The sequence below is a fragment of the Gavialis gangeticus genome, unplaced genomic scaffold, assembly GCF_001723915.1.
Source record: "Gavialis gangeticus isolate Ggan-Ray unplaced genomic scaffold, GavGan_comp1, whole genome shotgun sequence".
Lineage (NCBI taxonomy): Eukaryota > Metazoa > Chordata > Crocodylia > Gavialidae > Gavialis > Gavialis gangeticus.
This window is the reverse complement of record NW_017728993.1, coordinates 25,903,728-25,920,277: the sequence shown is the minus strand read 5'-3', so window position 1 is coordinate 25,920,277 and position 16,550 is coordinate 25,903,728. Positions and strand designations below refer to the sequence as shown.

At 59.3% G+C, this 16,550-nt stretch overlaps 1 protein-coding gene across 1 annotated transcript in view; it reads right to left on the bottom strand.

Moving 5' to 3' along the window:
• Positions 1–687: 687 nt before the first annotated feature.
• Positions 688–16,550, bottom strand: part of ZSWIM5 (zinc finger SWIM-type containing 5) — a gene marked incomplete at its 5' end in the record, with an annotated part of 149,394 nt that continues 133,531 nt past the window's right edge. The window contains 10 exons of the mRNA XM_019528315.1: positions 688–3,048; positions 3,495–3,576; positions 3,984–4,147; positions 6,075–6,232; positions 6,607–6,742; positions 7,007–7,267; positions 7,550–7,687; positions 8,356–8,502; positions 8,930–9,106; positions 11,620–11,799. Of these exons, the coding sequence (XP_019383860.1) occupies positions 2,186–3,048; positions 3,495–3,576; positions 3,984–4,147; positions 6,075–6,232; positions 6,607–6,742; positions 7,007–7,267; positions 7,550–7,687; positions 8,356–8,502; positions 8,930–9,106; positions 11,620–11,799 (2,306 nt within the window). The remainder of the gene's footprint in view (positions 3,049–3,494; positions 3,577–3,983; positions 4,148–6,074; positions 6,233–6,606; positions 6,743–7,006; positions 7,268–7,549; positions 7,688–8,355; positions 8,503–8,929; positions 9,107–11,619; positions 11,800–16,550) is intronic.

Genomic DNA, 16,550 nt, shown 5'->3' with positions numbered 1-16,550 from the left:
CCCTCTGGTCAAGGGTGGGAGAGGCCGAGCTCTCCCTGCTCCCTGGCTGCCAGCTCAGGATCAGGCCCACAAGAACGCAGCCAAAAAACGCCTGCTGTGGATGCCGGTCCTAGCCCAGACCCTGTGTTCAGCTGGCCGTGACCCATCGCCACGGCAAGGACTCAGGCTGGGTCCTGCACAAGCGGCCAGCTGTGTCCAGGATCGGGGCCAGCTCCCCCTGTGGAGACCTGGCCTGGCCCGGCCCCGAGAGCCCAGGAAAGCTGCACCCAAGCCAGCTAGGGTGTTGCTGCTCCCTGCCCCTCTTCTCCAGACCCCAGAGGCAGAGCTGGGACGTCCTTCCTCCATCAGAACGGGCGCCAGGCAGAGCTGCCGTTCACAAATGCTGTCACAGGCACACGAATGAGGTACGAGGTGCGGGCGCAGCTCCACTTCCTGCAGCACCCCTGGCTTTGGCAGCACAGAAGAAAGCAGCTCCTTGTGTCCCAGCAGCACAGACACCAACCCACCTTGCCCAGGGTGGCTTAGACGCCAACCCACGTAGCCCGGGGGCAGCTTCTCTGCATCCTGTGGCGGGGCCCACAAGTCATTCCTTTCAAACCTACAGAGCGGAAGCCGAGCCCGGGGCATCCAGCAAGGCTACAGCGACAGAAACAGCAGCCACTGGTACATGCGTTTGTCTCCTTTTATTACGAACAGTTCGGTCAAGAGTTGCACACGAGGGTGGAAATAAAAGAAAGAGAAAGAAACAAACTGGTTGGAGAATGATACTTGGGTGGCGACAAACACTGCGCACAACCGGCTGCCCGTGCCTGTCGCGCAGACACCAAAAGAAAACCGAACCCGACGGCAGGTCGTTAGCCCACTTTCTCTAGCTACAAGTCACTTCCCCCCCTGCCCTCCCGACCCGTGTAGGGGTGAACACATGGGACCAGGGAACACAAAGACACGGGGAATACAAAGAGCCGGCTCTGCTCTCCCTCCGGCCCAATCCAGTCCAAGTCACTGGGCGGCAGGAGGCGGTGGCGCGGGCCTGCCTCACGCAGGCTCCGGCAAGGCGCGGACATGACTAGGAAACAAGAGGACAGAAATCGAGCCCGTGGCATGTTCCTGCTCCCACCCCAACACGCACATGCCCACGCACCTCTCGCACGCACATGCACACGCTGCGAGGAAGGCCCAAATTCGAGCTATGTACACCAGGGCTCAACTGCTTCGTGCACCCACGTCTCCTCCTCCTGGCAGCTGGCGGCTTCGCCCTGTGGAAGCACAACGCAATCCCTCCGGCAGACGCCAGGCAAGGCGAGAGCCCGGTCTCCAGCCAGCGTCCATCTCCACAGGATCCGAGCCCACGCTGTGTCTGTGCAGAGGGGCCCATCCGCTGGCCCGTGGTCCTGCTCTTTCTTGCGCCGGGGTCCTGCATAGCTCGGCATCGGTTTCCAATTGCCGGCATCTTCCCTCCCCCACCCTCTTGCCGCATCCAGCACCGGAGAGGCCGGGGAAACCTGAGAAACGTTCGTGTGTCTCCTCCTGCTTTTATTGATTCTCGTTAAATTAAAAAACAAACGAACAAAAAAAAAACCCCAAGAAAGAAACGTCCCGGCCCCTGACAATTTCAAGTATCCCCCAAATAAAAGACAGAATTATAAATAATTATAACTTTACAATTTAATAATTGACACATATACTATAGTATTTACAGCATCATAAATGTTTTTTTTTTCTTTTGTTACTTTTAGTAAGCAATCCCTGAGAACAGTTACTTTCATTGTTTGTTGGGGGGGTTATTATTTTTTCCTTTCGTTTCAGTATCTTCACAAATGGAAAAAAAAAAAAGAGTTTGCCAGTCTCCGCGAGTTGCAAAGCCGCCACTCCGGCGCTGCCATTGGCTTTGCTCTTTTTCTTTATTTTTCGGCGCGTCACAGCCTCTGGGCGCCGCGTCCCGTAGGAAAGAGGTATCAGGTGTCCAGGTTCGCTTTTGGTATTCACGTATGATACGCTCGGGAGTGTAGGAGGCTGAACGACAAAACGAAGCAAAACAAAAAGGATCGCTCTTCCCATGCTTGTCTTTTGGTTTATGTGCCCTTGAATCCTCAGCGGATGTGAAATGGTCGAATGCAACGAGACTGGCCGGTGGGGGTTGGTGTCTTCGGCGTTGTCGTCGTCCCTCTTCTCGCTGTGCCCGTGCTCACCCGAAACGCTCCCTCACCAGCATCATCAGTTTTTTCTTGCCCTTGTAGATCTGCTTGAGATTGTCTATGAACTGGGCGAACTGGATGTGGCCGTCCTGGGCCAGGAGGAAGGTCTCCCGGGCTTTGCTGAGGAACTCGATGAACTCGCCGTAGTGCCGCGGGCTGATGTGGGTGAGGCGGGAATGCGTGGTGTTGATGTACGCGCTTATCGTGGCGTCCAGCAGCTGCCGCAGCGGCGCCTTGTCCGTGGACATGAGCTTCCCCGAGTTCCTGCGGCCGGGGATGCCAGCCAGGCCCGGCGCCGTCATGGTGCAGCGGCGGAGGATGTCCGACAGCACCGTGGCGCAGTGGACGCTCTTCACCACCAGCGGGATGATGGCGGCCAGCTCGTTCTTGCCCAGGGAGTGGCTCAGGGCGCAGGCCCACAGCACGTCGTTGATGGCCGGGTGCGTGTCCTGGTTGTAGGCCAGGTTGAGGTGGGTCATGGCCAGCGAGGCCAGCTTGAAGGCCCTCAGAGGGTAGCCCCGGTGCTCCATGTAGCGGGCAATGGTGAAGAGCTGGGAGTAGGTCATGCCGGTGGAGGCGGCATCGATGACAATCTGGTAGGCCGTCTCGAAGGCGATGTGGTCCTTCTCGCAGAGCGTCAGGGCCGACAGGGCACAGTTCTGTGGGTCCTTCATGGCGCACTGCAGCGCCAAGGTCCGGGCACAGCTGGCCAGCTCCTCCCGCTGTGGGTAGTCCAGGCTGAGCCGCAGGATGGTGTTGTGGGACATCACCGTCGCTGCCACGATGCTCGTGGCCTCGGTGGGCGTGAAGAGTGTGTACCAGCTCTGCAGGATGCTCACCAGTGCCCGCACGCCTGCAAGACAGGGACATGCAGTGCTCAGCAAAAGGGCTGGGGCGGGAACAACCTGGCCAGGGTCTCTGAGGCGTGAGGTGGGATCTAAATTGCCAATGTGAGGAGCTGGCAATCCCATCTCCCCTAGCCCATGAAGGAAGAGCGAGACAAGGACACTCAGACCCACCAAATCCAAGGCTAGGAGGGGCCCAGTATCACCTTCCAGGGCACCCCACGCCCTCCCCTGCCCAGGCTGGAGGATTTATCCCTAGAGCTTGAGCGAAGCACCTCTCTTGGAGGCTGATGCATTGGATGCTGCCCTCAGTGAACCCCCCACCTGCCCACTTCCCACCCTCTGCGATGGGACATCGCTGTGCTCCGGCCAAGGTCACAGCACGGCAGGGCCCAGGATTCAAGGCAGGGACGTGCTGCCCTCCCGCAGCCCAGCGGAGACCAGCAGTACCCACCCACTTCTGTCGCGCAGGTGACCAGCCACCTCACCATCTCCCTCCGGCGCCAGTTGAGGGTGGACAGCGTCATGCGCATGACCTGGAGCATGAAACACACGGCGTCACCCTTCGCCTCGGGGCTCTCGGTTTTGCTCTTCACCCCACCCACCCTTGCCCTCGCCCCTGCTTAGAGGTGAGTGAAGCCACCCCGAGAGGCGGTGGGACTCCTCAAGCACCTGGATGCTAACTCAGAAACTGGCCCGGTCCATCTGAGAGCTCGCCGAGCTCCAGGAATGGACTTGTGACCAGCTTGGGAACAGCTCAGGGTGCAAAGGTCACAGATCCCCAGTCCAACGCTGCAGTTACAACCCACTAACATCACCAACTCCCTTGGGTCTCCCCAAAGCAACCCCCCATGAATGGGGCTGCTAAAGCCCCTTGCTTTTTCCCTCCAGGGATGCCCCTTGCCTCTCTCCTTGCCACCTGCTGCAACCCCACGCCCACTACCTGCAACCCCAGCTCCAGCGCCACGTTGAGCAGCGTCGTGTCGGAGCTGTTGTCGGCCGGCGTGGCGATCTTAAATGCGTCCTGGGCCAGCTTGAAGATGAGGGAGGAGGAGTGGATGTTCTTCTGGATGGCTTCCAGCACCGTACGTAACCTCAGCATGTCTCCTGTGGAGAGGCCAGAGCTCAGTTCGTTGCTCGCGCCCTCTGGTCTGACCCCAGGCTCATGCGTGGCCTGTGCCTTTGCAGTTATGCGGGATGAATCAGAAAAGTCCCTCCTGACCTTCCCCTTGGCCTTCACACGGGACGTCCCCGCGGGCTGTGACCGCTCCTCGCCTGGCACAGCAGTCTACCGGGCGCACTCCCCCATCACTCACACCCTGAGGTCTCTACTCAACCCATCAAGGGTCAACGCAGCCAAGACCCCGGGGCTTCATCTGGCTTTATTGAACCTACGATTCCTACTAGACTGAGCAGGCACCTGAGCTGGGTTCCTGGCACCTCACAGCCTCTCCCAAAGGCAAAACAGCTTCCTTACCGCGTTTGCCCAGTGAGTAAAAGGCCACGCTGGGGTTTGCACCCAGAAGAGACGGCTCAGCTATATCCTCTGGGCATTTCCATCGGGTGGGCAGGACCCTCCAGAGGTCACAGCCCCTGTCCCCGAAGGCATTGTCCATGTCCTGCTCCTGTTCTTGGTTCAAGCGTACTCAAGAGATCCCACCGTGCCTCACGCTGCTGAGGAAAGCAAAACCCTTCCCCAGCCCACGCTGATCACCACAGGGTACGATTCCTTCCTGACCCCAAATGCGGAGGGGCCGGACGCTCCAGAGGTCGCAGTCAGGTGGAGACGAAGCGGACAGATGAGAGCTCAGCAAGGCTCCGTCGCCAGGATCCTGCCCGGGGAGGTGTCCAGCTCTGCCCACCCAAGAGCTCTGCCTGCAGCACGTGGTCCAATGCCTTCCCAGGCTGTTGTGGCCGCACAGCCCGTGGTGCACTGGCCATTCCCCAGCTGGCTGGGCCCTCGGGAGGGCATGGCCATCCCAGCCAGCAGCTCCAGGCAGGAATGGCCCCGTCTGACCCAGTCTGGAGAGCATCCCTGAGATGCTGTGATGCTGCTGGCACGCGCCATCGCTCCTGTTTTGGCAGCTGACAGCTTGGCCACCCCCATCTCTCGCACCCCTGCTTGGGGCCACCCCGGGGCCCCTGAGAGGCTGCAGAGGGCTCCTGGAGGGCTTCAGGTCCAGCCAAGGTCATTGGAAAGAGACACACATACGCTCTCTTGCCAGGGGATCACACTCACTCGCGCTCTCTTCCAGGGGATCTCATGTGCACATGCGTGCACACGCTCTCTCCCCCTCTCCCCTCCCACCAGGGAATCACGCACATATGAATACAATTACACACACTCTCTCTTCCAGGGGATCACACACACACACATGCACACACTCTCTCTTTTGCAAGGGATCACACACACTCTCTCTTCCAGGGGATTTCACACATGCACGCTCTTTCTTCCAGGGGATCACACACACATGCACACTCTCCTCCCATCCCCCTGGGAATTGCACACACGAACACACTCCCTCACAAATGCATGCACACACTCCCTCTCCCAGGAGATCACACACACACACACACGCACACACACACTCTTTCTCTTCCAATGTCACACATGCACTCACTGTCTCTCATGGGATCTCACACATGCACACGCATGCACACACTCTCTCCCCCTGTCCCCTCCCACCAGGGAATCACACACATATGAACACAATTACACACACTCTCTTCCAGGGGATCACAGACACACACTCTCCCCTTGGGGAATCGAACATATATGAACACAATTTTACACACACTCTCTCTCTTCCAGGGGATCTCATGGACACACTCTCCCCCTCTACCCCCAGGGAATCACACACACATGAACACAATCACACTCTCTCTCTCTCTTCCAGAGGAATCCCCTGCCACCCCCACTTCCTTCAAAGGCACGACGCTGGCAAACCCACTGCGGGTCCAGACCCCCGTGCCCTGCACTCAGGACCCGTCCCGGCTGTGGGTGGGGGGAGAGGGGCACCCGCCTCACACCCACCTTTGGCGGCGGTGAGCATGGTGGAGGCCAGCTCGCACTGCTGCGACTCCAGGTGTCCCAGGGTGAACCAGCGCGGGTACCGGCTGGGCACCACTGAGACCAGGTGGTGAGGGTGGGAGACGTCTCCAGACGGGGCGGTCGTCTCCAGCACAGGCAGCCTGACAGGGGGCAGATGGATATATCAGACATCATCAGCTCCCAACTAGCCCTGGCTGGCTCCAGCCAGCGCTGGGCACGAATGGGTTCACCAAGCTCTGGGACAGCCATGAGCTGCTTTCCACCCGACCATGCCGGTGTGCTCGTGCCTGGCGCTCGGCAGTGCTATTCCCACTCAGGGTAGCAAGGAAGCAGCTCTCACCTCCCTCTCCCACCCTCTGGCTTGGGGCAACAATGATCCCATCATGTTGGCAGTTTGGACATGCCCCATTCAACCCGGCCCTGGCTGTACCCCTGGGTGTGGGGAGGCCTGAGACAGCACATGGCGGCTCTCACAGGCCTTGCTACACCCTGGGGGCAATCCGCGCCCACGCACCTCATGGCCCGCAGTGCCAGCTTGTAGGCCAGGTCGGCGTCATGCGGCAGCAGGGCGGAGAACAGGTACTTGGCGAAGGTGTGCATGGGGACGCTCTCGCGGTGGATCACCTCCCCCAGGCCGCTGAAGGGCCCCCCTGAGCGAAACCAAAGGCTCGTCAGCACCCACCCTGGCCTCCCGATACCCGCTGCTCCCTTGGCTTCTGGTGCCCTTGGGGACTCGTCCCAGCTGTTGGCACTAGCCCACCCCAGCCCTTGGAGGTGCCCGGTCCTGGTCCCCTGCGGCACCTTCGAGGGGTCTCTATGACCGTGGCCGTCTGAGCCTGACGGCATCTGTGGGACCGCGAGCAGTGGCTGGACATGGCCAGGCTGCCCCTCGCCCACCCGCCCGCAGCACCCACCTTCCAGCAGCAGGATGCATTGCTTGCGCAGGGTCTGCACCAGCGCGGCATCCAGCTCCAGCTCCTGCAGACGGGTGATGATCTGCTCCTCGTTGCGGCACACCTTGTCCTGCGCGTACAGCCCCTCGGGCATCACCCGCTGCTGCCCCATCCCCACCAGCGCCACCTCCAGCGCCAGGGCCAGGTATGACTCGCCGCTGTCCGGGCTGCCTGTTGCCACTGGCACATGCTGGTACACGGGGGGCTTGGCGTCGCTGGCATCTGGAGGAGGTGGCAGTCACGGATGGGATGGATTAGGGGGGCAGGAGTGGACCCAGACAGCCCAGCACCGCTGCCTGCCTGGGGGTCTACAGGAGACATGGGGGCACAGGACCCACCGCTGTGCTTGGGGGTAACACTCCAGGTAGCTGGAAAGCCAGGGGCCAAGAACGAGACCTAGAGCTGGATGGGGTTTCTAAGGAAGCATCGGGGAATAAAAAGCACCGGGTGGAGGGCCAGGCCGTCAGGAGCCCTCGAGGGTTCACCGGTGGGTGTAGCCAGTACCTGAAATCTCCAGGCAGCTTTCCTCTTCTAGCCGACAGGCCTCGGTCAAGGTGAGAAACAAGCAGCCGACGGGGTTGAGTGGGTGGCCCACCCAGCCCTCCAGGTTGGTGATGGTCGTGGCTCCGCGTTGCAGCAGCTCTGGGAGGGGGATGTGGAGAGCACGAGATGCAAGGCCAGGTCCATGCCCAGGACCGTGCACCCCGGGGACGGCTGCACCCGCTGCCCCAGCCCTGCCTGCTCTGCCCGCATTCAGCCACGATGCGCTTTTTGCTGGTCACTGTGTGGAGCCGAGAAGGAATTCCCCCCCGACCCCCTTCCTGCTGCTCCACATGTCAGGGGGTTTTAAGTCTCCAGCTGCAACCTGGGATGGGGATGGGGACTGGACTGGGACTAATCAGCAGGGTCGTGGCTGGAGGGTCTTGCCCCTGCTCTCGGGCTCAGCCCGATGCTGCACTGGGGCAGGAAGGGATTTCCCCCCTGCTCAGACTGGTCCAAACTGGGGGGTTTTGCCTTCCTCTGCAGCAGGGGCATGGCCTCAGCCTAGGGTCTCTTTAACGTATCTTGACAACCTTTAATAGAAGCAGGACATTGGCGGCGCGGTCCCCCTGCTTTCCTGGGGACAGGGGTTGCATCAGGGTGACTGTGTTGTGCCGCTCTGAGGTCGGACGTGGGGTTTGTCTGGGCCGGTTTGGACGCGGCTGATCCTGCTTGGACTCAACATGACCTCCAGCCCGACTTCTCCAACAGGGACCCACTGGGTCACGCCAAGCGGTTCGTCTTCTGCGCCGGCCGAAAGCAGCCCCTACCTTTCTTCTGATGCTTATAGATCTCCAGCTGCCGCTGCTGCTGCAACCTCAGCGTGTTGATGATGGCCACGGTGAGCCGGAGCGCTTCCTTGGGGTACCCGTGGGAGCGCAGGGCGTCCACCCGGGCGCACGCGGTCGGGACGTGCTCTGCAAAGCAAGGTCAAGCAGGCCATGTTGGAGCCGGGCGGGCGGGCAATGGCGCCGTGTCCCGTTTGGGGCGGGGAGATGGCACCTGATGCCAGCTGGCTCTGCGTCACCTGCAGCTTTCATTGCCCTGGAAAAGCCTCTAAATAAGAGGAACCAGGGGCCTGTTGCATTGCGTCTGCTAAACAGTCAGGTCTGGGCTGAAGTCACAACCTCCCTGGAGAGGATCGGGTGTGACGTCTTGTGTCCGGGTTGACAGCACGGACACTGCGTTTGTCTGGGTGGATTTGCACAGGGCTGACTGGATATGACCCCTGCCAGCCCCGCGGCTCCGTGACTCCGGGTCCCTGCATTTGAGGTGACGGCAGAGAGCCCGGCAAGGAGATGGACGCAAGGCCACCCAAATGCCCCAGACGCCGGCGGGGGTTACCTAGCCAGAGGGGCTGTCCTTGGGAATTGAAGAGCAGGCTCTCCCCCTCCCTCTGGTAGGAAGGGGACACGTAGAAGTCACTGCTGATGATCCGCTGCAAGTGGCTGTCCTGCCAGTGCAGGTCGCAGCCCTCGATGGCCCGAGTGAAGACTGTCCGCCGCGGCCTGGCCAGGGAGTCTGCAAAGCAAAGGACACGCGGCATCATGTGGCTGCTGGCAAGATCCAGCCCCTGGGCCTGGAGCACACAAACCCTCCGTCTCCCTAACAGGTACCTCTCCTTCCCTGTCTGATGCCCTCCACCTGCCCAGCTACTCTACCCGTGCCTGTAGCTGCTTCTCTGGACACTGCCCGAGGCTCCCACCAGCGTGCTGTGCTGTGAGCAGAGGATGCACAGACAAAGCCGTGTTTTGCAGCCTGTCCTTCCCTCTGCTCCTCCCATGCTCCCAAGAGGGGCCGCAGGGGTGGTCCCCGGTATGAGACCCTGTAAGAGCAGCCCCACGGTGCCCGTACCCCCAAGGTATAGACCAGGGGGCAAGACGTGGAAAGAGCTGGACATGGCAGGGTGAGATCCTGCCCCAGCCGCCCTTACATGGCACCAGCTACATCGCAGATCCTCAAGGCCCCTTGCACATCCCTTGTGAATTTAGATCTGAAGTGGAACTGGGCTGATCGAGTCTGCAGAAGAGAAGACCGAGGGGGACTGAACAGCAGCCTTCACCTCCCTGCAGGGGGGCTGCAAAGAGGATGGAGCTGGACTGGTCTTGGTGGGGGCAGATGACAGGACAAGGAGCAATGGGGTCAAGCTGCAGCAAGGGAAGTTGAGGTTGGATACTTAGAAAAACTCTCTCACTAGGAGGGTGGTGAAGCACTGGGACAGATGTGGTGGCATCTCCATCCTGGGAGGTGTTGAAGACCCAGGTGGACAAAGCCTTGGCTGGGATGATATAGTTGGGGCTGGTCCTGCTTGGAGCAGAGGTTGGACTAGATGTGACCTCCTGAGCTTCCCTTCCAGCCTGAATTTTCTGATTTTATGATCTCAGCTCAGCGATTTCCAGCCGAGGTGCTGTGAAATTCTGCCAAGTTACCGAGTTGTTTCTTACTGGTATGTCTCAGCACCGGGACAATTCCCTCTCGCAGGGGAGTGGAACCGCTTATAGGTTTTGCAAAAAAAAAAATAAAAAAATCCGTATTTATACAGGCACCTTTTCAGGAGCAAGAGCAAAGCATGCCACTGAGCTTCTCTTGCCGGATTAGGCATGGCCCACGTCTCAGGAGTCTGGAAAACCCTGAGCCGGGGGTTCCTGGACTCCCACTGAGCACCACTTCCACCTTCAGGTGTGTGCGCCGGCGCGGATGGGCCCAGGGAGCACTGGTCATGCAGTGAGTGCCCAGACACCAGGAGATGCCGCTGCTTGCAGCTGACCATGGGGCAGAGCTGGGTCCACTTGGCTTTGCATGGAGCTGGTATTGATGATGAGACGAGGTAGGAGATGTGGAGAGTGCACAGGGGATCTGGGCTGAGCTGCGGCGGGCTGCCAAGACCGATACCCCTGCGGGGTCCCTGCAGGCTTGGGGTGGGGGGGGAGGCTGAGAGCACTAATTACACCCAGAAGATGCCTCCCTCCTAACCCGGCTGGGCTATTTTTCACCCCCTCTTTCCACATTGGCTGCATTAAATACACGGAAGACCAATTATAGTGCAGCAGATGGAGGCGCTGCTAGAGCAGTAGGTTTCAATTAAGGCTCATCTCGGGTGAAGTGGGCGCAGGGGGATGGAAGATGGTGTTTGAAACCAAAGGGATGAAGCGCTTTGTCGGGGTTGGAGAGGATGGTTCGGTGCTGGGCTGGCCGAGGGGGACTCTGCACTGAGCGGGGTCGAACGGGCCAAACCCCCAAAATGAACAGAGCAGCTGCTAGAATCGTCCCGGATCGGGCAGAAGAGGCAGCTCCAAGGACCACCCACGTTTTACAAGCTCGGTGCCAGGCTCATGTCCCCGTCGGCACCTAACGTGCAGGCACGACAGTGCCCAGAGCCCAGCGCAGGCTCGTGCGGCTCTAGCCCTTGCCCCAACCTTTGTCCAGGGGGCAGCTCCCGTCATCAGTGGCAAAACCTCTGTTGACATGAACCCCTCCTTGGAGGTGTTTAAGACCCGGGTAGACAAAACCTTGTCTGGGATGATGTAGCTGGGGCTGGTCCTGCTCAGAGCAGGGGGCTAGACTGGATGTGACCCCCCTGGCTCCCAGCCCACCTGAATTTTCTACGAATGGAGCAGCCCTGAGCCCATGGTAAGGGTGTCCATCACCCCACCACCATCACCAGCGCTTTAACGCTCATATAATTCCCTTTCCCATCTGGTTCCAGCTTCGCTGTCAGCCTGGGCTTTGCTTCACTGGTGCTCCCTGGCCAAGGGGTCGACACAAGCCAAACACCCCGACAGCCCGATCCGTCGTCATGGTGGGAAAAAGAAGAGCAAGGCTTTTTAAAAGGGAATGGACGGCCCCCAGTCTGAGAGGGAGGAAGGCGGGTTTGGCAGCAAGGTATTGGCCTTGACGGGGTCATTGCAAAGGGAACCCATCAGGCGCTTTCCAGCTGGAGATGGGTACAGTAACCCCTTCCCCACCCCCCAGACTCCTGGAGGGCTTGTGCCTGGACTCGAGCACCGAGGCCGGGTCCTCCAGGCGCCGCTCACCTTGGCTGTGCCCGGCGCTCTGGGTCAGCGCGTGGGTGATGTTGGGCAGCTCATTGCCGTAGTTGCCATCCTCCAAGGGGCACACGTCCATGTCGCTCCATTTGCGCAGCTGCCGGAGCCAGCAGGATTTCTCCTCCAGCTTGCAGTGGGGGTTCAGCACCACGCACACCCACAGAGCCCCTGCGGAGAAGGAGAGACCACACATGCATGCACAAGCACATGTACACACGCACACACACACACACGCACTACTCAGCATTATCCAGGCTCGGGGTTTTTCACACCACCATCCTTCTTCCTGCCAGGAGAGCTGGGGGTGGGGGGTGGTTTTCACAGGCTGGCTGCAGACAACCTGCCTCCAGCCCAGGAGGGGGATTTAGCAGCTTCTGTTTCAAAAGGAAAATAAAGCCCGGCTCCGTAAGGAAGCTAAATGATCATCTCTGGAGGTGGTGGGGGAAGGCCCCCCCACCCCTGCCCCTGTCTGCCGTGTGGATTGGCGAGCACTCCTGTCTGCCAGGATGCCTCTCTCCTTTGAACTGCACTTCAAAGTCTGCTTCAAAACACCCTGGCAAAGCTGCAGCATCTCCAAAGACCAACCTGACCGTGCTCCCAGCATGGCATTTTAATGGCTGGGGATGGGGCTGGGTTGGGCCAGTGCTCCTGCTGACACCGACCCCGCAGGGGCCTGGCTGGAGGGGCTTGCCCCCGCGCTCGGCTCAGGCCGACGCTGCACTGGGGCAGGAAGGGATTTCCCCCCTGCTCAGACTGGTGTGCACTGGGGGGTTTTGCCTTCCTCCACAGCGGGGGCCCGGCCTCGGCCCAAGGGCTCTGCACGAACCTTTGCAGCAGCGAGATGTTGGCAGCCGGGGCCCCCCTGCTTTCCCGGAGGCAGGGATGGGGGTGATGCCGGGGGCTATGTTGGGGTGACTGTGTCATGTTGCTCCAAGCTCGGACACGGGGTTTGTGTGGGCTGGTTTGGACGGGGCTGATCCTGCCTCAGGCAGCCCCGCGGCTCTGGGACTCTATGATTAACCCCACTTTTCCCCTAGACCCACAGGAGGAAAACCGGAGCTCTGCCTTAGCATCCCGCAGGTGAAGCCCGACAGGGCACATGCCTGCCCCATGCCACGAAAATCAGCCACTTGCTCCAAGCAACAAATTGGACCCATGAGACCAAAGTGTAGCCTGCATCTCCCTGTGCCTGGGGGCATTACACCCACAGGCCGGAGCTGCAGCCTCATGCCTTCCCCCGCTCATGTTATGACCGGGGTTTAAGCAAGGGAGGACCGGGGGACCCCCAGGGACGGTCTCAGCCTCCAGCCAGCCGCCGTCCGCTTCGTCTGGGACCGCATCCCAAGCGTCTTGCCTTAACTCGTCCCCCTGGGATGATTAACAAGCCACTCACAGTTCAATAACCAGAGCAGCGACTGCCCCAGGGGGACGGACGTGAGCTGGGGAGAGAAGCTGCTCGTGGGGAAGCCGAAACCAGGCGGCTGGCTTCACCCCAGCAGCCAAACCCCTGGGGCCAAGAGGCTGCAGGGCGGCACATTCAGCAGCGTTCGGACTGGGTTTCTGCTGTGCAGGAGGCTCTCTGGTCCCCTGCGCCCACTGGAGACTGTTGCAAGCTTTTACCATCTCTTTAAAGCCCCTACAACCCACCGAGACGCATGAGGCTGGGATACTTTGGAGGAAAGGAGACCCTCCCTCCCGCACAGAGCAGGACAGGATGCGGCCGCTGCACCTATTTATTGCAGAGAAAAAGCTGGGTGCATGCTATAGCTGAATAAGGGCTCGCCCAAGGGGTCAAACCAGCCGGGCACTGGGACTAACTGTCTAAGGAAATGGGGACACTCCTTCCCTGGATGTTTCCAAGCCGCAGGAACGGGTCAGGACGGGGCATCCAGCACTTCCGTGGAGGTGGCAAGACGACCCAGCCCCGCGACTCTCTGGCTCTCTATGCAGAGGTGGCGGGGCGTGCACCGAAGCCAAGCTAGCGAGCACCGGGAATGCCGGAGACGGCAGGGTCGGGGTGGGAGGCGCAGGCTGGAGCTGCTGCCCTGCCCAGTTTGCACACCCAGCGCCTCCAGTCCGGCCGGCCGTGCCTGCCAACCCCGGCAGCATTTCCAGTTCAGGAACGCCCCCACAGCTGCCTGCAGCTGAGGCCAGGCTGTCACCTCCCCGAGTGCAAACAAGCCTGGTATGACTCCAGACCCGGGTGTGCACGGTGCTGTATGACAGCCGCTTGGTGCCACGCTCTGTTTTGCTACCAGAGGGGCTGAGGGCATGCCATGCTCCCTCGCCGGCGAAGGAAGTACGTGGCATTTCTGAGCAGCACCAGGTCCGTGCACTTGAATCCAGACTTCTGGTTTGTGCCACGAGGCCTGAGCCTGCGGGTGTTGGGAGGAATAAATGGCTCATGGGGCCTGGATCCATAATATTTTCTAAACTACCCCAGAGGCCGTGCAAGACCATTTCTACCCAGCCTCCCTCCAAGACCGTGGCCTTCGGAAACCCTCCTGTAGCCGCCCAGGGACAGGATGGGGCTGGGTGAAGAGGACTCTTTTATTTCTCAGTCCACTGAGCGATATGAATCAAATGCAAGTTTTATCTGGGATGAAAGTTTTATCTGTGAAATGGGGCTGCCCCCCAGTGCAACTCCCTAGTTTATGGAGCATGTTGAGGCTCGAATAAGCAAAAGCTTGCTTGCAACCACAATGATCTTGGTGGGGCAGAGGGAAAGAGAGCCTTAGGGTTTCCCCCACCCTCTCCTGCGAGAGGACGCCCATTGATGCTGGACAGCCCCATTTGTGAGCCATCAAAAGAAATTCTCCCCCCGCCCCGCGGGTCTAATCGGCTGAAATTCCCAACTGTAAACAAATGGTGGAGATAAACAGCCCGGCTCCAGGCAGATTGAGGTCAGGCCGCACTTCAGCTGCTTTTCATCTGGGTTTTTTCTAATTAGGACTTAATCTGAAATACTAATGCACAGGGGCAGATACCCCCACGGGTGCCCAGCTCACTTCCAAAGGCGGCAGCGGTTCTTTCCTTTGGCTCCAAGACCCATAGCATAAGAGATGCTCAGTTGATGGGACAGAGACCAATGACCCATGCCCTCTTCTTAAAGCAGAAAATCCAGCTAAATCCTTTCTGTTGCACTCCGCGCAAATGCATGGTCTGATCTGGTCCCAGACATGGCTGGGATGCAGCATTTGTACAAATCATTGCTGACTGAAAAAGGTCCCCAAAAAGGGGCCCGTTTCCTCCTTCCTAGTGCAGAGCCAGGAAAAGGGCTGGTTGGATCGGACAGACAAGGCCTTATGCCGAAGGTGCGTCAGTCGAATTGCTAACTGGGGAAAGTCCAAATTGCACCAAGCAAATACTTCTGCTAGCGGCTGCCCAGATCAGTGTTTGCTGGCTGGTTGTGTCACGCTAGAAATCTCCCAACCCCTATTCCTAAATCTTCCTTCACCTTCACATTGTGGCAGTGAGTCCCACAGGTTACTACAAGAATGAAGGAAGTGGAAGGGGCCTCACCAAGGTCCCATCTATCCCAGCCCCCTGCTCCAGGCAGGATCTAACCCAGCCCAGACATGCATCGGTCCAACCTGCTCTTGAAAACTTCCAGGGATGGAGAATCCACAGCTCCTCTAGGTGTCGTTTCCAGTGAGGAAACCTGCTTTCAATGCGGTGTATCAGGTTGCCTGAGCAATGTCACCAAGCATCCCCTTGTTCTTGTTCTTGTACCTGGGGATGTAGTGGGAGGCTGCACCACATTTACAAAAGCGCAAAAGCCCCCACGGCTCACCAAAAGCATCCGGGAATGTCTCCTGGCTAAAAGGGAGGTGCACACCCAATGGCAGGGGGGGCCATCCCCAGGGAGGACTACACTGCGGTTCCTCGGGGCTGCAGCGGGGGGTCAGGAAGGCCAAGGCAGAGATGGGACTGGGACGAGCGACCCGGATCAAGGACAACAAGAAGTCCTTTTTTAAATACATAGGGGACAAAAAGAAGGTACCAGGTAATGTGGGGCCCCTGCAAGACACGCTAGGAAATTTGGTCGTCACACCAGACAGCAAAGCCAACATATTTAATGATTTCTTTGCCTCCATTTTCCTGAGCAGGGGCCAAAACAGCCACCCCCCTCTGGGCCCCAGGGGAGGCGCACCCAGGCCCAGGGTCAGTGAGGAACTAGTCAGGGAACATCTGGAGGGACTGGACGTACTTAAATCAGCTGGTCTGGACGATCTCCACCCCCGAGTGCTGAGGGAATTGGCTGCGGTCATTGCAGGACCCCTGGCACAGCTGTACGAGCACTCGTGGGGCTCTGGTGTGGGGCCAGAGGACGGGAAGAGGCCAACGTGGTTCCCATCTTCAAAAAGGGAAGGAAGGAGGACCCAGGAACTATAGGCCAGTTAGTCTTATCTCAGTCCTGGGGAAGCTTTTTGAGAGAGTCATCCTGGCACATGTCCTCGAGGGGCCAGTGGGGGAGATTATGCTTAGGGGCAACCAACACAGGTTCATTCAAGGCAGGTCCTGTCAGACCAACCTGGTGGCCTTCTACGATCAGGTCACCAAATCTTTAGACGCAGGGGTAGCAGTGGACATCATCTTCCTGGACTTTCGGAAGGCCTTCGACACTGTCTCTCACCCTGTTCTCATTAAGAAACTGGGGGGCTGTGGCGTAGACACCCACACAGTCAGATGTGTCGCCAACTGGCTGGAGGGCCACACCCAGAGAGTGGTGGTGAACGGGTCATGTTCAATCTGGAAGGACATGGGCAGTGGGGTCCCCCAGGGCTCGGTCCTCAGGCCCGCACTGTTCAACATCTTAATCAGCAACTTGGACGAGGGGGTAAAAAGCGCCTGTTCACATTTGCTGATGACACTAGGATGTGGGGGGATGTGGGCATGCTAGAAGGGAGGAATAGGCT